This window comes from Oncorhynchus masou, chromosome 7, assembly GCF_036934945.1.
Source record: "Oncorhynchus masou masou isolate Uvic2021 chromosome 7, UVic_Omas_1.1, whole genome shotgun sequence".
In the NCBI taxonomy this organism is placed as follows: Eukaryota; Metazoa; Chordata; class Actinopteri; order Salmoniformes; family Salmonidae; genus Oncorhynchus; species Oncorhynchus masou.
The window spans coordinates 10,220,705-10,243,943 of NC_088218.1; the positions used below are offsets into that span (position 1 = coordinate 10,220,705).

Here is a 23,239-nt window from a genome sequence, read left to right on the forward strand (position 1 = left end):
GCTCTGGCCTTTCCTGTGACCCCCAGTCTCCAGCTCTGAGTGGAGGGCGTAGCAGCACTGCCATTGTGGTGAAAAAATAAACATTAGTGTCAGTGTGTGACCAACCCTCTCGTGTTTAACATATACATTGTCTCGAAGGCGTCTAGTAGACCACTTAAGATAATATATATTTCCTTTCTTTAGACAAAATGTATTTCCTTAACAGTGGGACGGCTCCTACACCATTGGATGGGGCAGGGACAGGGGCGAAACACCATGGGGTTCAGGTCAAAAGTCCCCAGATATCCTTATATGGCACATTCCTCACATGTCCTGCCTCTGTGGGATCCAATCCTGGCTTTCTCAACTATATCTCCCTCTGTCCATCTCCTCCTCACAGCAATAAAACATTTACATTACATTTATGCAATTCAGCTGGTTTTGATGGTCCTGAATGACAGCAATATATAGGCCTGTCGACTTTAAAGGGGAATATAAACACTTTAGGAAGTTTACAGTTACAGTTAGCTGGCGTTCAAAATCCTAGTGTTTCCATTCCCCTTTAAGATTACATTTCAACTTCACATTAGTGCAGAAAAGGAAGAAAGGTCACCCCAGACCACAGTATTGAGACAGTCCTCTATATAGTACCACAGTCAGACCACAGTATTGAGACAGTCCTCTATATAGTACCACAGTCAGACCACAGTATTGAGACAGTCCTCTATATAGTACCACAGTCAGACCACAGTATTGAGACAGTCCTCTATATAGTACCACAGTCAGACCACAGTATTGAGACAGTCCTCTATATAGTACCACAGTCAGACCACAGTATTGAGACAGTCCTCTATATAGTACCACAGTCAGACCACAGTATTGAGACAGTCCTCTATATAGTACCACAGTCAGACCACAGTATTGAGACAGTCCTCTATATAGTACCACAGTCAGACCACAGTATTGAGACAGTCCTCTATATAGTACCACAGTCAGACCACAGTATTGAGACAGTCCTCTATATAGTACCACAGTCAGACCACAGTATTGAGACAGTCCTCTATATATTACCACAGTCAGACCACAGTATTGAGACAGTCCTCTATATAGTACCACAGTCAGACACTGCATAGGGGCTTTTCAAAACACACAGGAAACAGGGAGAACAAGCAGAAAACACAAAAGTGATTTTAATTCCCCTCTTGCTTTTGTTGGATAGTAATATTAGTGTTCTCTGAAGTTCTCTTTTAATTCTCCTTTTGTCAAATTGAAAATAGGTCCCTCATCTAAAAATGAAAGTCTCAACAGACTGCGGGTCATAGCCGGCTCCGAGTGAAACCCAGAGAGCTCCACATTTTTTAAGACCGGTGGGAGACAAGAGGGCGACCCTGCAACATGTGCTCACTGAACTTTAGCTCCTTCTCTTCCTGTAGGATGCCCCTCACTCTGACTGAGAGAGCCACACACAATACAATGAGGGGCTGGGGAACAACAGATGCATCAGCCTTAGTGTTGGCCCAAACTCCAGAGAGGAGAGGCGTGCATGCAGCCCACTTTGGGAAGGTACAGATACATGAATCAATACCAATACTTTCTCTCTGTGTGTGTGTGTGTGTGTGTGTGTGTGTGTGTGTGTGTGTGTGTGTGTGTGTGTGTGTGTGTGTGTGTGTGTGTGTGTGTGTGCGTGCGTGCGTGCGTGCGTGCGTGCGCGCGCGTGTGCGTGCGTGTGAAAGAAAATAGAGATATGTGTCATAGTAAACAATACATAGGGGGAAACTGTTGGGAATCCATTCTGCAAACAGTCTTCAATGGAAAAGGTGTTGTGACATCAGTGGTAGATTTTACAGGACTGTAAATAATATAGCCTAACACCAGTTGGGTCTTTGGGTGACACCTGTAATTTGCTATCAGATGGTGTTGTGATTGTGTTGTCCCAGAACTCTCAAGCACATGCTGTGCATGAACACAGACTCATTCACAACACTGAAATATGATTTCCTGGGCTAAAATCTGGTTCCTAACCATCTACAGGTAAGACAACCGTCATAACATGCTAATGGTATTGTGCTTATTACCAATTGTACAGGGGCTGCAGGTAGCCTAGTGGTTAGAGCATTGGGCAAGTAAGTGAAAGGTTGCTGGATCGAATTCCCTGAGCTGACAAGGTAAAATAAATATGTCGTTCTGCCCCTGAACAAGACAGTTCACCCACTGTAGGCCGTCATTGTAAATAAGAATGTGTTATTAACTGTCTTGCCTAGTTAAATAACGTTGTTTTTTTTAAATAGCATGTAATATCGCATGAATTCACAAGGGGGCACACATGTACCAAGGCATCTTTCTGGATTACCATGACTACGGAAAACAGGTGTCTATTAGTTGTTGCTGCTTACGTCAGTTTCAGAGCGTTTAACAATAAGCTAGCTAGCTGCATAGTTAGCTACTAAAGTTTAAACCTTTGCTGATATAGCAGGGCACGCACATCGACTTAGTATGAATACATGGCTCTAGTCTCCTCTCCTCCTCAGTCCTCTTCCCTAGAAATTCTGTGAGAGTTGTGCTATGTTCAGGAAAACTGTCTGGAAGAATACCGTGAGTGATGTCGTTAGCTGGCACCAGGACGAGGCCCTGAACACGACCATGTTCATCCTGAAAGAGTATGGTCCGACCGGATTCCTACTCAAAGAGGAGGGGGAACCCAAAAACTTCAAAGTAGGCCTGCATGTGCAACATCCTAACTTGACATCATCAACATTATAGTCCTATTTACATTTTGACACCAAATACTTTCTTAATTCTTAATCAGGTAGCCTATTTTTCATATTCCACAGGTGTTCTTGGGAGACCCTCATACATGTACCTGTTCAACATTCCACAAAGAGAGAGACCTCTGCAAACACATCTGCTGGTAATAATGAAGAAAACATACCGATCACACATAAAAGATAGTACATGCTCATTCTGTGAAATAATTATACTCTCATTGTAGGGTTTTATTGCGGAAATTCCGACTGCCTAGAGAACATGAATGTAAGTTTCACTTAGGCATAACATAGGCTACAATGCATATGCCAAATTGCAATTCAAACCCTAGGCACTCTGTAGAAATGATTAGATTTTTAACAGCATATCCTTAAACTCTACTGTGCCCTCTGGTATGTACACTTGCAGATTGCTTCCAGCAGGTCCTGGTTGAAAGGCAGATCCTGGAGCTGCTACAGGGTTTACACAGGAGCAGAACCCCCCGGCCTGTACACCCACCCTGCTCTGAGGCTGACCCTAACCCCAGACCAGACCCAGCTGAGGGGGAAGGGGGGGTCAGACAGAAGGAGATCGAAGCCGAGGATGTGTGTCCCATCTGTCAAGAGGAGTTGAAGGGGAAACGTCTGCCTGTGTCTTACTGCAGGTCAGATCATCACGTGGATTGTCATGTCAATACACTTACTGGGCCAACCTTGGTATACCTATTAAATGCTTACTAGATCTTAATGATATGATGGAGAACACAAAGGAAAGTGATTTGAGGATAGGGGAAATGTGCCTGAACTGACCTACTTTTTTACTGCAACAACAGGGGAACATGTGAGTGGGAGGGAAAATGCCTTCTGCCACCAACTGTCATCCCCTATGTCCTCTCACTCAGGTTTGGCTGTGGCAACAACGTCCATATCTCCTGTATGAAGGTGTGGGCAGACCACCAGGCACGTCCGGAGGGGGAGGGGGAAGCCATGGTGAAGTGCCCGCTGTGCCGGGAGGACTTTGGGCCGGTCAAGCTGCTCCTGGAGCAGGTGAGGAATGTGGCTAAGCTCCACACAGCTGCTGAGAGAGAGAGGCCCGACAGACACCTCGGGGTGCTCTGCAACAACTGCAGGGTCTGCCCCATCACTGGCAAGTGCTTCAAGTAAGTCTTGTTGTCATAATGCCCAGTTCCAATAGACCTTGAGCTCGAATTGACGTACTTTCCCCCCATCCACTTACCTATACTGTTGTGGATCAACTATTCATGTCTATGACTTCCCTTTAGGTGCACAGTCTGCCGGTACTATCACCTTTGCGAGGACTGTATAAGAAGGTGCTGTCACCCTCAGCATCCGTTTGCCATACGTATGGTAAGCAGTCTTCAGTTAGACTCTGTGAGCATTTCTGCATATATTTGTGTCAGAAAGTAGACCTGATAAACTTATGACATCAGCTATTATGTCCATCAGAAAAGGACTGCGAAGTGGCTGTCCTTGGGTCAGCGTGTGTTCAACACACTGGGTGAACCACGTGAGATGACCACTCAGTCAGTGGGTGACAGGTGAGCACTGGAATCTCTGTGAGAACCCTGTATAAATAGATTATTATGCTCAGTGCCTGAACACCCTGAATGACATTTAGACCGTGCAAAATGTTGTCACACATACAGGCTGTTACACTTTACAACCTGCTGCAATAAGCATTGTGATTCATATTTAAGTGCAGTTAATTACATTTTTCTTTTTAATAGATGTTTTCTTGTCACATACACCAGATAGGAACAGTGAAAAGTGTTGTTTTACAGGGTCAGCCATAGTCGTACAGCACCCCTGGAGTAAATTAGGGTTAAGAGCCTTGCTCAAGGGCAGAGATTTTTTCACTGGTATTCGAACCAGCGACCTTTCGGTTACAAGCCCAACGTTCTAACCACTAAGCTTCCTGCCGTTAAAATATAGCCCATGAGTCTCTGGTTTCCTTTCCCCCTTCAGCATGATTCCTGTTGAGAGTGACCCACTGCCAGAGCACCTGGTCAGAAGCCTCCTTTCGGTCAGGGTGAGGAGAGGCTGCCCCCTGCTGGACCCTGGGCAGCAGTGTAGGATCTGCCTGAAGAGCTTCCAGCAAGGGCAGCAGGCCAGACACTTGCCCTGCCATCACAGGGTAAAGACTTAACTCAAATTATCCTGTCACCGCCAAGTAAAGAGTTAGGTAAACGGACCCTGACATGTTCTGCCACCACAAGGTTAAGAGTTAGATAAACTGCCCTGACCTGGGCCTCCCGAGTGGCGCGGTGGTCTTAAGGCACTGCATCACCCTTCTTTGGACACTGTGTTAACTAACCTCCAGACGAGCTTCAATGCCATACAACTCTCCTTCCTTGGCCTCCAACTGCTCTTAAATGCAAGTAAAACTAAATGCATGCTCTTCAACCGATGCTGCCCACACCTGCCCAACCGTCCAGCATCACCACTCTGGAAGGTTCTGACTTAGAATATGTGGACAACTACAAAAACCTAGGTGTCTGGTTAGACTGTAAACTCTCTTTCCAGACTCACATTAAGCATCTCCAATCCAAAATTAAATCTAGAATCGGCTTCCTATTTCGCAACAAAGCATCCTTCACTCATGCTGCCAAACATACCCTCGTAAAACTGACTATCCTACCGATCCTTGACTTTGGTGATGTCATTTACAAAATAGCCTCCAACACTCTACTCAGCAAATTGGATGCAGTCTATCACAGCGCCATCCGTTTTGTCACCAAAGCCCCATATACTACCCACCACTGCGACCAGTATGCTCTCGTTGGCTGGCCCTCGCTTCATATTCGTTGACAAAACCCACTGGCTCCAGGTCATCTACAAGTCTTTGCTAGGTAAAGCCCCGCCTTATCTCAGCTCACTGGTCACCATAGCAGCACCCACTCGTAGCATGCGCTCCAGCAAGTATATCTCACTGGTCACCCCCAAAGCCAATTCCTCCTTTGGCCGCCTTTCCTTCTATTTCTCTGCTGCCAATGACTGGAACGAACTGCAAAAATCACTGAAGCTAGAGACTCATATCTCCCTCACTGACTTTAAGCACCAGCTGTCAGAGCAGCTCACAGATCACTGCACCTGTACATAGCCCATCTGTAAATAGCACATCCAACTACCTCATCCCCATACTGTTATTTTTTTTTCTTTTATTTATTGCCTTACCTCCCTTATCCTACCTCATATGCACACACTGTATATAGACCTTATATATTGTATTATTGACTGCATGTTTGTTTATTCCATGTGTAACTCTGTGTTGTTGTTTGTGTTGCACTGCTTTGCTTTATCTTGGCCAGGTCACAATTGTAAATGACAACTTGTTCTCCACTAGTCTACCTGGTTAAATAAAGGTGAAATAATAAAACATTTAAAAATAGCTGTTCCACTAGAGATTCTGGGTTCGAGTCCAGGCTCTGTCGCAGCCGGCCGCGACCGGGAGACCCATGGGGCGGCGCACAATTGGCCCAGGCTCGTCCGGGTTAGGGGAGGGTTTGGCCGGCAAGGTTGTCCTTGTCCCATCTCGCACTAGCGACTCCTGTGGTGGGCCGGGCGCAGTGCACGCTGACTGACGGTGTTTCCTCTGACACATTGGTGCGATTGGCTTCCGGGTTAAGTGGGCATTGTGTCAAGAAGCAGTGTGGCTTGGTTGGGTTGTGTTTCAGAGGACGCACGACTCTCGACCTTCGCCTCTCCCGAGTTCGTGCGGGAGTTACAGCGATGAGACAAGACTGTAACTACCAATTGGATTCCACGAAATTGGGGAGAAAAAAAAGGGGGTAAAAGAAAAAAATATATATATTTTTTAAACTGCCTCTCCTGCTCTGCCACCACAAGGTAAACAGAGTAAGTCTAAAGTGGGTGATGCCCTGTCTTTAACCCTAAGGCCCCCAAAACCAAAATAGTAAAATTCCTGTTGACACTTTTTAATTCTGGACTAGTTCGAGTACGTTCTGAATGGATGTACTGTGTCCTGATATGGACGGCGAGAGCAGTAACTGAATTTGATCCACCTTTGTCCCCTACTACAGTTCCACACAGACTGTGTCGACCCGTTGCTTCGGAGATCCAACTCCTGCCCTCTGGACGGATACGTCATCTACAACCCCCTAACATGGAGCAGCGGAGGGGGGAAGGGTACACCCAAGCTGGCCTCCTCCCTTGACCATCCAAAGCTCTCAGAGCAGCACAGACTGGAGCTGTTTATCCCAGGAGTAGCTCTGCTGGACAGAGCAGCCAGAGTGGTTCCCTCCCTGAGTATGTTCAGCTCCGAGGGCTCAGCCGATGCCCTAGTACCTCTCCCTCAGGACACTATGGTCGTCGGCTTACAAGGTCTACGCATCAATACAGTGAACATTGAGAGCATGGAGGGTGGAAAAAGCAGGACAGAGAAAGATGGAAGTCCAATCAAATCAGTCATTCTCAACAAGAGCCTTTCCTCACAGCATCTAAGGACAGACGTGTCTAGAGTGAGGTTGGGACGCACCAAGTCAAGCTCCTCAACCAAGAGTTTGGCCCAAAACAATGCTACCTCAACTAACAGGCTGGGTGGGGTCTCTGGAGGGACGGGAAGGGCCCAGCCGAGTCTGTTTGTGGGTGTAAACAGGTCAGACAGGGACATTGCTGCTGCTGCTCAGACCAGAGCTGTCATCACCCTGTGGAGAGCCAGGCCCCAGTGGAAGAGGAGACCCAGGGTACCCAGACCCAGTACACGAGACAGCCAGCAAGCCACAGGCCTGAGGATGACAGGGGTACTGATCAATGCTCCACACCAGGGAGAAAAGGAGTGAGAGTTGGATTTTAGAACATATTTTGTTGTGAACAGACTACTGCTTTTGACTACATAGGTATTGAGAGTATGGTACAGTCGTACTATAGTAGTTTTTTATACAGTGCATTCAGAAAGTATTCAGACCCCTTGATTTTTTTCAACATTTTGTTATGTTACAGCCTTATTCTAAAATTTCTCAGTTGTACTAGTTAGTTAGTTTATTTCTACATGAAGGAAATGGATGACAGTTTTGTTTTATATTTGCTTGTGTGCTCAGCTCTTGGTTAGATATCTAGTGTTCACTTCACCTAAGTCTGTTTGGCTTTCATTTCCCTGTGTTTTTACAAGTGCTATTTTCATTGACACAGTTTTTCAATCTCCATTTTATTCGCTTAACAGAGCTTGTTTTAAACAAATGTCAAAATGAAATACAAATTGAGCTTTTACCTGGACATATAAAAGTACCACAGACATACTGACACATAATAAAAAGAAACGTTTTAAATTTTTTTTTTTTTTTTTATTATCAATCTATTTACATTTTCAGCTTGCCGTTTTTCATTTAAGACATATTGAAGCAGTGGCCCAGGTGATATCAAAATGACTAAAGGAACCACGCCCCTATGTCTTTATTTTAATCCCCCGTCCCCCTGGAGGCCTTTTGCCTTCTGGTAGGCCGTCATTGTAAATAAGAATTTGTTCTTAACTGACTTACCTAGTTAGATAAAGGTTAAACAAAACCATCAGTCCAGACTAAACGCGCTGTTGCGCAGTAATATTCCTCTTCTCATCCTGTGTGGTGACATCCTGACTCTTTGAGTTGTAACGGTTGACACATGACCATTGAGAACAGTAACTGTCACTGGTGGCAGTTCGACCAGCGCGTCCTCAATGTCCTTCAGAGACTCTCTGCCCTCCCACCTTCCTCGCAGAACATTTCTGATGACATGGTCCTCTACAGTGAACACCCGGCTGACCAGATCATCAGATTGTATGGAGAGCTTCCCTCTAGTTGTCCTTCCCATCAGGGATAGTATGTACGACATAGGGCAATGCTTACAAGTCACCATCTTTTCAGTGGTGTCCACGCTCTCCAGTTGGTGCGCTTCTGGGCAAGTGTACTCTTGGGACAACCAGCATCCAATGATTTTCCCCTCAAACTTCTCAGGCTGCACCATGTTGTGTGGCAGATCACATTTCCTACCACTGGCCACGTTGACGAGAGTAGATTCTGGTGTTGTGTTCAGCACGGTTTTACCCCCATACTTAGCAACAGAAACATTGGTGACCCGGTACCATTTCCCCTCTTCGACCGTGTTTTCACGACCCCACACGGTCAGGTTTGTGAGTGTTGTTGAATCATCTACAATATGACCGACTAGGTATTCCACCATGGGCATGCTTTTGTTAAATCTCATTTTACAATGGCCCTCTTTCAGTTTCTGAATCACCTCCACTGTAACGTTCACCTACAATGCAAGAAAAACACCAAAAGGAGAAATACATTACAGGGCACTGAACTAGACAAGGTTAGAGTTTAAACATACAGTACTTCATTGATAGTGAATTATTATTATTATAGCTACCTTCTGTTTTACAGCATTTTCTGTGTTTTCTTTGTCCTCTTGAAGGTCAGCTAGAGCCACATCCTTGACCCTCCCATCAAGGTCGCTGTTGAATTTGAAGGGTAAATCTTCAAGGATGGAAAATGTGGATGTGTATGTAAACATTATCTGTATATTGTTGTTTCTGCTTATGGATGGCTGGAGCACCACTTTCACCAACTTCACTGGAGTTCTGCAAAAACATGCTTTATAAAAGATTAATAACAGATATTCCTAATCACATAGCACTCAAAGCCTTTGCAGAGCCCTTCATACCCAACTTACCTGCGACTCTCTGCTGTGGCAAAGCGGTCTCCGCAGCTGTGGCTGAAAAACGATCAGATTCCTGCTCCCATCTTCTTGCTGTAAAACGGCATTGAAATATCCTGTCTTCTTCCCTTTCTTCACTGCTGAGACATTGTGGATGTAACGCAGGCCTTGATTACTTCCTGCAAATTCCCCATTATGGAGCCTATTGGAGGGACAAAATGCAGCATTTGAAAGGAAATAAATCTAGGCTATAGACATGCATAACCTAGATATTCAGAATCAGGGATACTCCGTTTGAGATTAGGAATTTTAATAGGCGCCATGTTGGCACAATAAGCTTCACAACAGTCAGCAACATTCTAGACTAGATGGGCAGGGCTGTACCTGCTCTGATGCTTGGTGGGACTGGGGGTGGGTCAGGGGCACTAGAGTCTTTGAAGGTGGTCCAGTCCAGCTCTTTGAGTCTGGGGAAGTTTGCGATGATCTCTTGCTTATGCAGGAGGGCCACAAAACCATGGCAGTACTTCTCTCCTCTCTCTCTCAGCATGTCCAGTAGCTTGATGACTGTAGTCTCTGGAGGCTGACTGGATTGCAGGTGGGAGAGGATGTTGTATTCACGCTGCTCCACTAGTTTCTTTGAATGGGCGTACTGGAGAATATTGCCGGGTTCCTCTGACAGAATCTCTATTAGGAGCGGCTTATTCTCCAGCAGAAACTCCATTCCTCTCTGGGGTGGTTGGCTGTTGTTGGCCTAAGTTGCTTTCCTCCTGGGGACTCAAGTTATGGTTGTGTTCAGCCGGACACAACGGCGTGCAACTTTTGATTGAACGGAAAACTGTGCTGTTCTCAACGGTCGGGCAACACACCGCCACAACCACCAAACAGGAGCAAAGACCCCTCAAATAACAGTTGGGGAGAAGCGTGTTGTTCAGGCACGTAGTAAAACGTTTAATGAACTGAACACAGCCCTGCTTCATTGGCTGGCAGAATCTACTTCCTATTAGCCGGAGAGGTATGGCTTGTTGTCATGGGAGAGTCTATGGGTGCTGGCCAGGTGGTCAGGTGAAATCAAACTAGCACCTGGAGAACGAGATGGAACAACAGGTTAATTACTGTGTCAAGTCAAAATATACAGTGAGTGACAGCTGTGTTTTAAGAGTGGTATCAGGCAAAAGACTGATGCATGGTTAGTGCACTACTACTGGGTTATAGCTAGGATATTAGCCTACATGATATTGCTATGATTATATTGATCTCATGTCTTGCCTCTTTAAGGTATCAAAAGGTCAAAAGTAATATCGCTCACTGGAAAGCCACGTTGACATACAAGGCGTTGTAATTAACAAAGGTAGCTGAAGGAGTCGGGTATGCCTTCCCTAATCTATAATTAATACACGGTTATTTGAGCCACAACAGACAGCGGGTGCACAAGAGCAAAGTCAAGAGTACTGACCCACACAAAACTAGCAGAAGGATGGTATCTTTAACAAGCTGATAATACCGGTTCGTTTACAACGTTTCTTTCAACAAAGTAAGTCATGATATTTTGTATATTATTAGTTATGTCACTTTTAACCCAAACTATAAGATGTTTTAGGCTGAAATGTTTGTAAACAATCTATCTATAACTTCAAAATATGTTTCAAACTATGATATTGATGTCAACTAAATATAATATTGATGTCATCCAACTTTCCCACTGACGTCAGTCCGTGCATCCATAACTACATTCATTTTAGACTTTTAGCTACACAATATTCATCCGGACACATTCCTCAACTTTATAGTAAAAGTGACAACTTTATAGTTGAGGAGGGGTGTCGCCCGTTTGGCAGAAAAACGAATTGTGCCGCGCTGCGCACAGCACCGCACAATTCAAAATATACGACCTGGAACGGCGCAGGAGCGAAGGCGCTAAAATGCTTAATCTTGCAGCAGAGACACTTTAACCATTTTACCTGGACCAGAGGAGTCATTTTTCTAAAGCATTATCCTGCACCACATACCCATTATTTTAAAACCAAACAGTTTCACAATATCTAATAAGTAATGCTAGCTAGCTAAAAGTCCTGGTAAATAACGGTAAGGAAATTGATCGTGCTATCAGGAATCCTTGGGACGTCCCTACCCCAAGTTGAAAATGGTTCAGGTAGGATTATTATAGTTCGTTAGGGTAGGAGTTAAGGTTTAACCGTAAGGAAATAGTTATGTACCGCTTCTTGTCTTTTGCTTTTTCCCGCGCTCTCACTGAACAAAGAAAAAGAAGGTTACTCTTTAGTGTTATTAGCGGCTTCAACATTTCCCGGACTGTGGGCGGGTGCAGATCGTGTTCTTCTTCTTTGGTATCATGTCGTTCGCACATTTTATTTGGTGCATGCCGCCACCTACTGTGCGCTGGTGTGTGTTATATCACGTTACATTTGTGATACAAAAATAAAAAGGGGGGACATTTTTCTAAAAATCACCACCAACCATCCCTTCGCCTATATACCAATATTTCATACAAATAAAATCTCAAAACATCTTATAACCCTTCTGCAGTAAAATCTCAAAACATCTTATAACTCTTCTGCAGTAAAATCTCGTACACCCAGGTACTTCTCGGCAGCAACCACCTACACTCATTAAAAACCCACTACCCTATTTCACTACTTTGACCCTACCTGCTCCTGCACCATGCCTGCTGCCTGGGAGGACTGGACACAATCACTCAACACGCCCTGTAACTCTTCTGAAGTCAAATCTCATATACCCAAATACTTCTCTGCAGCTGCCACCGCAACACCTATTTTCTGTGAGCCAACCTTACTGAAGCATGAATCACTCGGCCTATCCCTCGATGCTGGCACAAATCTACTACTCACTGGGATCCTCTCAGGATCCCTCACCCTTGACGCAACTCCCTCTACTTTCTTCACTGCCTCAGCATATGACACCTTCTGCACTACTCTGACTCTAGCCACCTCAACCTGCCTCTTTCGCACCGAACACTTCCGATCCCCAGGAACATGGGCACCCCTACAATTGACACAACTTTATCCACCAAAACTTCACAGTCCTCTGTCCCATGCCCTCCTGCACACTACCCATGTCTTGGAATCTCCCTCCTACACCCTGCTGTGACATGACCACAAGCGTGGCACCTGAAACACTGCAGTGGATTTGGCACAAAAGCTCTAACAGGATGAATGATGTATCCTAACATGACTTTGTCGGGTAAAGACACTGACTCAACTCAGAAGGACTGACAGTGACTCCTCTGTTTCACCAGGCTCCCCACCAGGCCTGCGTCACACCAAACGGTTCGCATCACAAACACCAGGAATCTTCAACTTCAATTGCTCCACCTCCACACTTAATGCTAAGCCAAAAATCCCTACTTTCAATGGTGCCCCGTTCCTTAGAGCAAAGCAAGAAACAGGCCTTGGCCCAAATTGCGTTCCTTCTTCAGTGGGGTAAATGTGTGTGTGATCATCAGTAGCAAATGAGTACTATCCCCTGTCCAAAAGAATGATTTATGACCTATGACTTAATGTGTACTTCACTGATTCAACTGCACCCAACTCCTTTCTCACTCACCCTGAAACCACAAATGGATCCGCCAAAAGACAAAGGTCCACTTTCTCACTCCTACTTAACCAGTTCCTTCTTTACCATGACCAACGATGCCAAGCTTAGGTTCCAAGCTTTTCACCACTCCTTCCATCTCACTTAACTCGCCCTTTTCACTTCAATTTCCCCTCCAGAACTCATTCAAATCCAACCTCTGCTTTCCTCATTCTCTTCAACATCATCTTCCTCTCTTTCCACCTCAATTCCTCCTCAGAAATCCAAGTGTCTGTGTCCCTGTCCTAATATTCCTGTTCTTGTTCCATGATTCCTCCTACGATCTCCTGCATACAGTGGGGCAAAAAAGTATTTAGTCAACCACAAATTTTGCGCATTCTCCCACTTAAAAAGATGAGAGAGGCCTGTAATTTTCATCATAGGTACACTTAAACTATGACAGACAAAATGGGCAAAGAAATCCAGAAAATCACATTGTAGGATTTTTTATGAATTTATTTGCAAATTATGGTGGAAAATAAGTATTTGGTCACCTACAAACAAGCAAGATTTCTGTCTCTCACAGACCTGTAACTTCTTCTTTAAGAGGCTCCTCTGTCCTCCACAAGTTACCTGTATTAATGACACCTGTTTGAACTTGTTATCCGTAGAAAAGACACCTGTCCACAACCTCAAACAGTCACACTCCAAACTCCACTATGGCCAAGACTGTCAAAGGACACCAGAAACAAAATTGTAGACCTGCACCAGGCTGGGAAGACTGAATCTGCAATAGGTAAGCAGCTTGGTTTGAAGAAATAAACTGTGGGAGCAATTATTAGGAAATGGAAGACATACAAGACCACTGATAATCTCCCTCGATCTGGGGCTCCACGCAAGATCTCACCCCATGGAGTCAAAATGATCACAAGAACGGTGAGCAAAAATCCCAGAACCACACGGGGGACCTAGTGAATGACCTGCAGAGAGCTGGGACCAAAGTAACAAAGCCTGTGGCTCCCCTCGTGGCCCCGCCCTGGTTAGTAACACACTACGCCGCCAGGGACTCAAATCCTGCAGTGCCAGACGTGTCCCCCTGCTTAAGCCAGTACATGTCCAGGCCCGTCTGAAGTTTGCTAGAGAGCATTTGGATGATCCAGAAGAAGATTGGGAGAATGTCATATGGTCAGATGAAACCAAAATATAACTTTTTGGTAAAAACTCAACTCGTTGTGTTTGGAGGACAAATAATGCTGAGTTGCATCCAAAGAACACCATACCTACTGTGAAGCATGGGGGTGGAAACATCATGCTTTGGGGCTGTTTTTCTGCAAAGGGACCAGGACGACTGATCCGTGTAAAGGAAAGAATGAATGGGGCCAAGTATCGTGAGATTTTGAGTGAAAACCTCCTTCCATCAGCAAGGGCATTGAAGATGAAACGTGGCTGGGTCTTTCAGCATGACAATGATCCCAAACACACCGCCCGGGCAACGAAGGAGTGGCTTCGTAATAAGCATTTCAAGGTCCTGGAGTGGCCTTGCCAGTCTCCAGATCTCAACCCCATAGAAAATCTTTGGAGGGAGTTGAAAGTCTGTGTTGCCCAGCAACAGCCCCAAAACATCACTGCTCTAGAAAAGATCTGCATGGAGGAATGGGCCAAAATACCAGCAACAGTGTGTGAAAACTTTGTGAAGACTTACAGAAAACGTTTGACCTCTGTCATTGCCAACAAAGGGTATATAACAAAGTATTGAGATAAACTTTTGTTATTGACCAAATCCTTATTTTCCACCATAATTTGCAAATAAATTCATTAAAAATCCTACAATGTGATTTTCTGGATTTTTTTTCTAATTTTGTCTGTCATAGTTGAAGTGTACCTATGATAAATTACAGGCCTCTCTCATCTTTTTAAGTGGGAGAACTTGCACAATTTGTGGCTGACTAAATACTTTTTTGCCCCACTGTACATGTCTCTCGCGCCTTCTTTCCTCTCCGATCAATTCATTCGGTTGGCTAACAACAAATCTAGTCCCAGATATTCCAATCTGACACCTTATTTGTCCAATCATGTGTCAGTCTGTATTTTATATATATTTTTTGAGTTAAGGCTTAGACCTTGTAATGTTATGTGTGTGTAAATGACCTTCATCACTCTTTACTCAGGCACAAGTGTGATACCCTCATGGATATGGATAGCATTGGTGAGTAAGTTCTATGTTAAAGCTCAGAGGGTCACGTTCAGTAAAGGGCTCTATTCTATTCTGTTTAATCTCTTCTTGTGCATTGTGCCCTCGCCCTAGTCATGTATTATGATATCTACATATATGTTCTAGTTCTGTGGTCCATGCTCTATGTTCTAGTGTTCTATTTCTATATTATGTGTTCTTCCTCATTATTCTGTATGTTACCTGTGTTCCAAACCTCATTTTGTGTGTCTTCTTTTCAGAGGGGTTGAATGAAGTGCGTCCTGCTGTGTACCGCACTGCAATGAAGCTCCGTTCCTTACAGAAACTCTGCCATAGTGAGTGTGTGTGTGTGTGTGTGTGTGTGTGTGTGTGTGTGTGTGTTTAAATGAAATGCTTTTTAGGTGTGTGTAATCTGTTATAGTGTATGTTTGTAATGCTCTGAATGTGTGTTACAGTGCATGTTGTGACACTGCGGGAGCTCATCCCAGCCCTGTGCTCTCTGGGTGGAGCCCGGGACACTGGGGCGGGGCTTAGTGAACAGGAAGTGAGACAGTGCATAAACAGAATGTTCCAAAGCGTGTCACAGGAAGTACCTGGTCAGGTGTCGGCAGAGGCGCCAGAACAGACTTGCAGACTGCTGTACAGACTGTTTGACCGGTGAGGACACACAACTGTTCAAACACACACTACTGTTCAAACACACACTTTGTCTGTAAACTAAAGGGTGTCTGTCTTTCCCAGGGGACAGACTGGCGCTGTCTGTCGCAGGTCAGTTGAAGCCGCTCTCATCTCTCTCTCAGCAGACACACTCTCAGCCAAACATAAGGGTAAGTAACACACACACACACATAATATACACTCTGTGTTCATTCCCTGTGTGTGTTGCAGCTCTGGTTCGTCTGGCAGAGAGGTGCAGTGGGAGAGAGAGCGGCACGGTGAGCAGGAGTGGTCTCAGAGTCGTACTGCAAGACCTCAGCCAGGTTAGACACACACACACACACAGACACACACACACACACACACCTGAGTACTACCGCACATGATTATCAAATCAAATTTTACTCGTCACATGCGGCGAATACAAGAGACCTTACAGTGAAATGCTTACTTACAAGCTCCTTTCCAACAATGCAGTTTCCAAAAATACAGATAAGAATGAGTAATTAAAGAGCAGCAGTAAAATAATAATAGCGAGACTATATACAGGGGGGTACCGGTACAGAGTCAATGTGCGGGGGCACCAGTTAGTTGAGGTAGTATGTACATGTAGGTAGACTTATTAAAGTGACTATGCATAGATGACAACAGAGAGTAGCAGTAGTGTAAAGAAGGGGGGGGGGGGGTACTGCCAATATTCTGGGTAGCCATTTGACCAGATGTCTAGCCTATGTGTGTGTGTGTATCTGTAGGTGCCGGCTGTAGTGCAGGAGAACCATGTGTTTGGCTCAGCTGAGACAGCTGTTCGTTCCTGCTTTAGTGGGGTAAGTGTGTGTGTGTGATCGTCAGTAGCAAATGAGTACTATCCCCTGTCCAAAAGAATGATTTATGACTTAATGTGTACTGATAAGAAACTTAGGGCGGGGTTGGGGGGGTTGGTCATACGGTTAGGGGGGAGTTGGTTATGGCCATGGGTTTAAGTCCGTCAAGATCCCTAGATCTGTAACTAAATTACTTAATAAATGACAGAAGACATTCATTATAGGTCACTACAGGTGTTAGTAGAACAAGGTCAGGGTCAGGAGAACAGGGTCAGGGTCAGGAGAACAGGGTCAGGAGAACAGGGTTAGGGTCAGGAGAACAGGGTTAGGGTCAGGAGAATAGGGTTAGGGTCAGGAGAATAGGGTTAGGGTCAGGAGAACAGGGTTAGGGTCAGGAGAACAGGGTTAGGGTCAGGAGAACAGGGTTAGGGTCAGGAGAACAGGGTTAGGGTCAGGAGAACAGGGTTAGGGTCAGGAGAACAGGGTTAGGGTCAGGAGAACAGGGTTAGGGTCAGGAGAACAGGGTTAGGGTCAGGAGAACAGGGTCAGGAGAACAGGGTTAGGGTCAGGAGAACAGGGTTAGGGTCAGGAGAACAGGGTTAGGGTCAGGAGAACAGGGTTAGGGTCAGGAGAACAGGTTAGGGTCAGGAGAACAGGGTTAGGGTAGGGTCAGGAGAACAGGGTTAGGGTCTGGAGAACAGGGTTAGGGTCAGGAGAGGGTTAGGGTCAGGGTTAGGGTCAGGAGAACAGGGTTAGGGTCAGGAGAACAGGGTTAGGGTCAGGAGAACAGGGTTAGGGTCAGGAGAACAGGGTTAGGGTCAGGAGAACAGGGTTAGGGTCAGGAGAACAGGGTTAGGGTCAGGAGAACAGGGTTAGGGTCAGGAGAACAGGGTCAGGAGAACAGGGTTAGGGTCAGGAGAACAGGGTTAGGGTCAGGAGAACAGGGTTAGGGTCAGGAGAACAGGGTTAGGGTCAGGAGAACAGGGTTAGGGTCAGGAGAACAGGGTTAGGGTCAGGAGAACAGGGTTAGGGTCAGGAGAACAGGGTTAGGGTCAGGAGAACAGGGTTAGGGTCAAGAGAACAGGGTTAGGGTCAGGAGAACAGGGTTAGGGTCAGGAGAACAGGGTTAGGGTCAGGAGAACAGGGTTAGGAGAATACATTCTTCTTTTCTTTTTCCATTATTTTTGATAGTACTCATTTACTGTAACTCATTTACTGTAATTACTGTAATCACATGTAGATGATGAGCGTTTATGTAAATAATCAGCAGTTAGATAGATGCTGAAGGTGTGTGTGTGTGTGTGTGTAGGTGCTGAGTGCGTGTGTTTGTGAGGAGCACGTCCTCTCATGGCTGCAGTGTGAGCCCTGCCTGTTGCTGTGGCTCCCCACCCTGTACCGCCTGTCAGTCAGCGAGAACGTCACACACTCCGTACGCTGCCACACCTGCAAGGCCTACCCCATCACTGGACTTAGGTGGTTGTCTGTGCCCCATATTTTGCTGCATGATGTGTGTGTGTGTCTGTGTAATGTGTGCGTGTCTGAGACTCTCTCTGTGTTGTAGGTATCGCTGTATGAAGTGTGTGTCTGAGACTCTCTCTCTGTGTTGTAGGTATCGCTGTATGAAGTGTCAGGAGAACAGGGTGTGTGTCAGGAGAACAGGGTTAGGGTCAGGAGAACAGGGTCAGGAGAACAGGGTTAGGGTCTGAGTCAGGTCTCTCTCTCTGTGTTGTAGGTATCGCAGGAGAATAGGGTTGTATGAAGTGTGTGTGTGTGTCTGAGACTAGGGTCTGTGGTGAACTGTGTTGTCAGGAGACTCGCTCTCTGTGTTGTAGGTAAGCTGTGTATAAAGTGTTGTGTGTGTGTGTGTCTGAGACTCTCTCTGTGTTGTAGGTATCGCTGTGTATAAAGTGTGTGTGTGTGTGTGTCTGAGACTCTCTCTCTGTGTTGTAGGTATCGCTGTATGAAGTGTGTGTGTCTGAGACTCTCTCTCTGTGTTGTAGGTATCTGTGTGTGTAGGTATCGCTGTATGAAGTGTGTGTGTCTCAGACTCTCTCTCTCTGTGTTGTAGGTATCGCTGTATGAAGTGTGTGTGTCTCAGACTCTCTCTCTCTCTGTGTTGTAGGTATCGCTGTATGAAGTGTGTGTGTCTGAGACTCTCTCTCTGTGTTGTAGGTATCGCTGTATGAAGTGTGTGTGTGTGTCTGAGACTCTCTCTCTGTGTTGTAGGTATCGCTGTGTATAAAGTGTGTGTGTGTGTGTGTGTCTGAGACTCTCTCTCTGTGTTGTAGGTATCGCTGTATGAAGTGTGTGTGTGTGTCTGAGACTCTCTCTCTGTGTTGTAGGTATCGCTGTGTATAAAGTGTGTGTGTGTGTGTGTGAGACTCTCTCTCTCTGTGTTGTAGGTATCGCTGTATGATCGCTGTAAGTGTGTGTGTCTCAGACTCTCTCTCTCTGTGTTGTAGGTATCGCTGTATGAAGTGTGTGTGTCTCAGACTCTCTCTCTGTGTTGTAGGTATCGCTGTATGAAGTGTGTGTGTCTGAGACTCTCTCTCTGTGTTGTAGGTATCGCTGTATGAAGTGTGTGTGTGTCTGAGACTCTCTCTCTCTGTGTTGTAGGTATCGCTGTATGAAGTGTGTGTGTGTCTGAGACTCTCTCTCTGTGTTGTAGGTATCGCTGTATGAAGTGTGTGTGTGTCTGAGACTCTCTCTCTCTGTGTTGTAGGTATCGCTGTATGAAGTGTGTGTGTCTGAGACTCTCTCTCTGTGTTGTAGGTATCGCTGTATGAAGTGTGTGTGTCTGAGACTCTCTCTCTGTGTTGTAGGTATCGCTGTATGAAGTGTGTGTGTGTGTCTGAGACTCTCTCTCTGTGTTGTAGGTATCGCTGTATGAAGTGTGTGTGTCTGAGACTCTCTCTCTGTGTTGTAGGTATCGCTGTATGAAGTGTGTGTGTCTGAGACTCTCTCTCTGTGTTGTAGGTATCGCTGTATGAACTCTCTCTCTGTGTTGTAGGTATCGCTGTATGAAGTGTGTGTGTCTGAGACTCTCTCTCTGTGTTGTAGGTATCGCTGTATGAAGTGTGTGTGTGTCTGAGACTCTCTCTCTGTGTTGTAGGTATCGCTGTATGAAGTGTGTGTGTCTGAGTCTGTGTTGAGATCGCTGTATGAAGTGTGTGTGTGTCTCTCTCTGTGTTGTAGGTATCGCTGTATGAAGTGTGTGTGTCTGAGACTCTCTCTCTGTGTTGTAGGTATCGCTGTATGAAGTGTGTGTGTCTGAGACTCTCTCTCTGTGTTGTAGGTATCGCTGTATGAAGTGTGTGTGTCTGAGACTCTCTCTCTGTGTTGTAGGTATCGCTGTATGAAGTGTGTGTGTGTCTCAGAGTGTGTGTGTCTCTCTCTCTGTGTTGTAGGTATCGCTGTATGAAGTGTGTGTGTCTGAGACTCTCTCTCTGTGTTGTAGGTATCGCTGTATGAAGTGTGTGTGTCTGAGACTCTCTCTCTGTGTTGTAGGTATCGCTGTATGAAGTGTGTGTGTGTGTCTGAGACTCTCTCTCTGTGTTGTAGGTATCGCTGTATGAAGTGTGTGTGTGTCTGAGTCTCTGTGTTGTAGGTATCGCTGTATGAACTCTCTCTCTGTGTTGTAGGTATCGCTGTATGAAGTGTGTGTGTGTTTGAGACTCTCTGTGTTGTAGGTATCGCTGTATGTGTGTGTGTCTGAGACTCTCTCTCTGTGTTGTAGGTATCGCTGTATGAAGTGTGTGTGTGTCTGAGACTCTCTCTCTGTGTTGTAGGTATCGCTGTATGAAGTGTGTGTGTCTGAGACTCTCTCTCTGTGTTGTAGGTATCGCTGTATGAAGTGTGTGTGTCTGAGACTCTCTCTCTGTGTTGTAGGTATCGCTGTATGAAGTGTGTGAACCTTCATCTGTGCCAAACCTGCTTCCTGACAGAGAGACACACAAAAAAACACAAGAGCTCCCACCCAGTGCTGGAGCACTGCACTCACTCAGGTACACACACACACACACACACACACACACACACACACACACACACACACACACACACACACACACACACACACTTGTGATTGGCGGTTGTGTTTCGTCTCCAGCCATCCTGGAAAGAATCCCTAGCCTCATTAGCATACAGCGCCCGCCACGCCTTATTACCACGGCGATACACACACAGGGAGGCAGAGAGGAGAAGGTGCCTAATCAGGGCGGAGTCACGAGGGGAGCCACAGACCAGGTAGACCAATCAGAGATGGACCTGTGTGTATACCAAAAGGGAAGAACTTTTGTTTTAGTTTAAAAAAAGAGTAATACATGTTTCCATTGTATTTTCTGTGTTTACAGCTTCACCACCCCTGACCCTTCACCTCAGTCTGCCGCTGAGGACAGAGCCCCTCCCACTAATCCTCCCCAACTGCTGGCTACACCCCCAGCTGTTCGGCCCAGGAAGGCATCTAAAGCCCTGCAAACTGAGGAAGAGCAGGAGGAAGCACAGCCACAGGTGACCTTTCACCTCTACCCCTCTCCCTTCACACCTCACCTCTCAGCCCAGTGGATTTTTAGTACGGTTCAGATTTATGCTAAATTAATCTTCAGAAGATTATTGATGCGCTCCACTAGATCCTCTATTGATTCATGTCTGTTGTTTCTGTCCCCAGAGAAGAGACTCTGTCTTCATTAAGGACATCAAGGACCTGCAGAGGGACAAACGGTGAGCCTCAATCACTGTAGCACTCTAACCTCCTAGCCTATAGTCTGGGTGATGCTCATTACACGTGTGTGTCAGGCTGCTGGAGAGGGAGCTGCAGGTGTGGAGGGTAACGGTTCAGTCAGAGCAGGGCTCGCTGGAGTACCGCTGCTCTGAGATGGAGGCCAACATGGAGACTCTGAGACAACACAACCTCAGACTGCAGGACATGATGTCACAGGTAGACACACGCACACACACACAGACTGCAGGACATGATCTCACAGGTAGACACACACACAGACTGCAGGACATGATCTCACAGGTAGACACACACAGACTGCAGGACATGATCTCACAGGTAGACACACACACAGACTGCAGGACATGATCTCACAGGTAGACACACACACAGACTGCAGGACATGATCTCACAGGTAGACACACACACAGACTGCAGGACATGATCTCACAGGTAGACACACACACACAAACTCAGGTTGCAGGATATGCTCACAGGTAGACTGCAGGACATGATCTCACACACACACACACACACACACACACACACACACACACACACACACACACACACACACACACACACACACACACACACACACACACAGACCTCAGACTACAGGCCTGACTCGCTGTGCTAAAATGTCCCTCTTCCTTTCAACAGGCTCTTAGCATGTCAGGGACACATGCTGACATCATGCCTCATGCTAATGTCATCCCACATGCTAAATACAGGCCAGAGAGAGACATAGCCTGTCCTGTAGAGTCCCAGAGCTCTGCATCTTCTTCTGGATCCAGAGAAAGAGAAGAGGAGGAGGAGGAGGAGGAGAGGGAAGAGGAGGATGAACGTTGCACAGCAAAGATGCAGAGGAATGAGATGAAGACAGAAGAACAGAGAGGTGATGATGATGAAGAGGAGGAGCAGACTGAGACTGACTCAGTCACAGAGACTCATACTCCCACAATTACCTCTAACCCACAGCCCTGTGATGGGCAGGTCACTGGGCCAATGAAAGACCAGAGTGTCTCTGAAGAGGAGTATTCTGGGATGTGTAGTTTAGCGGAGGAGGAGCGACTGTGTGAGCTGGTGCAACGACTAATAAGTGAGCTGTCGCTACACACTTACACACATACAGGTGAGTTTACGGATGAGCTCTCTCTAGTTCTACACACTTACACACATACAGGTGAGTTTACGGATGAGCTCTCTCTAGTTCTACACACTTACACACATACAGGTGAGTTTACGGATGAGCTCTCTCTAGTTCTACACACTTACACACATACAGGTGAGTTTACGGATGAGCTCTCTCTAGTTCTACACACTTACACACATACAGGTGAGTTTATGGATGAGCTCTCTCTAGTTCTGCCCACTACTACACTTGTGTGTGTGTATTAAGGTATGAGTATGTTTCTCCAGACTGCAGACGGGAGTTGCTGGAGGCTGCAGAGGAAGTGGGGGACTCGGTGTGTCATCTCGTCTATGCAGTGAACACACACTCCGTCCCCAACACACACACTTCATGCCCCATCCTCCTACACAACCACAGGCCAGTATGTATCCAGAAGGCTTCTCTAGACTTTGACGCCTGATGATGTGAGTTATTGTGTACTTTCCTGATATTTGTATGTAGCACAGTTGTACTGAAATGATTCTGCTCTTTCATTAGAGAAACCTATGACAAAATGTTTTAATTCATGTACATTATTTATTAAATAAACAAGCTTTTGACAAAGTCCTTATAAAACGTAAAAAAATATCCTGATTGTAAAAAATAAAACTGAGAGCACAACAACCACCATGTCAAAACAGACAGCTTGACAAACATCCTGCTAACTATTCTGCTGCTGGTTTCTCTGCAAAACATGACCGTATGAGAGAAGGATGGGAAGCAGAGAGAGGAAGAGGC

At 45.9% G+C, this 23,239-nt stretch overlaps 3 protein-coding genes across 3 annotated transcripts; 2 read left to right on the forward strand and 1 right to left on the reverse strand.

The window, feature by feature from the left end:
* The first annotated feature begins 1,658 nt into the window (after positions 1–1,658).
* zswim2 (zinc finger, SWIM-type containing 2) lies at positions 1,659–8,049 on the forward strand. Its single transcript, XM_064970350.1, has 9 exons — positions 1,659–2,691; positions 2,811–2,887; positions 2,969–3,009; positions 3,151–3,385; positions 3,623–3,880; positions 4,004–4,088; positions 4,188–4,279; positions 4,707–4,875; positions 6,782–8,049. Exons 1-9 carry the CDS (start codon positions 2,542–2,544, stop codon positions 7,538–7,540), a joined length of 1,866 nt encoding a protein of 621 aa, XP_064826422.1. The 5' UTR covers positions 1,659–2,541; the 3' UTR covers positions 7,541–8,049.
* LOC135542961 (uncharacterized) lies at positions 7,999–10,116 on the reverse strand. Its single transcript, XM_064970087.1, has 4 exons — positions 9,780–10,116; positions 9,411–9,423; positions 9,108–9,192; positions 7,999–8,990 (listed from the first exon to the last, which is right to left on the reverse strand). Exons 1-4 carry the CDS (start codon positions 10,114–10,116, stop codon positions 8,265–8,267), a joined length of 1,161 nt encoding a protein of 386 aa, XP_064826159.1. The 3' UTR covers positions 7,999–8,264.
* A 632-nt stretch (positions 10,117–10,748) lies between these two features.
* dytn (dystrotelin) lies at positions 10,749–23,025 on the forward strand. Its single transcript, XM_064970352.1, has 15 exons — positions 10,749–10,926; positions 15,110–15,147; positions 15,393–15,467; positions 15,588–15,789; positions 15,874–15,959; positions 16,021–16,112; positions 16,542–16,613; positions 17,920–18,083; positions 20,499–20,606; positions 20,715–20,855; positions 20,963–21,119; positions 21,277–21,329; positions 21,405–21,546; positions 21,991–22,462; positions 22,750–23,025. Exons 2-15 carry the CDS (start codon positions 15,129–15,131, stop codon positions 22,920–22,922), a joined length of 1,956 nt encoding a protein of 651 aa, XP_064826424.1. The 5' UTR covers positions 10,749–10,926; positions 15,110–15,128; the 3' UTR covers positions 22,923–23,025.
* The last annotated feature ends 214 nt before the right edge of the window (positions 23,026–23,239 follow it).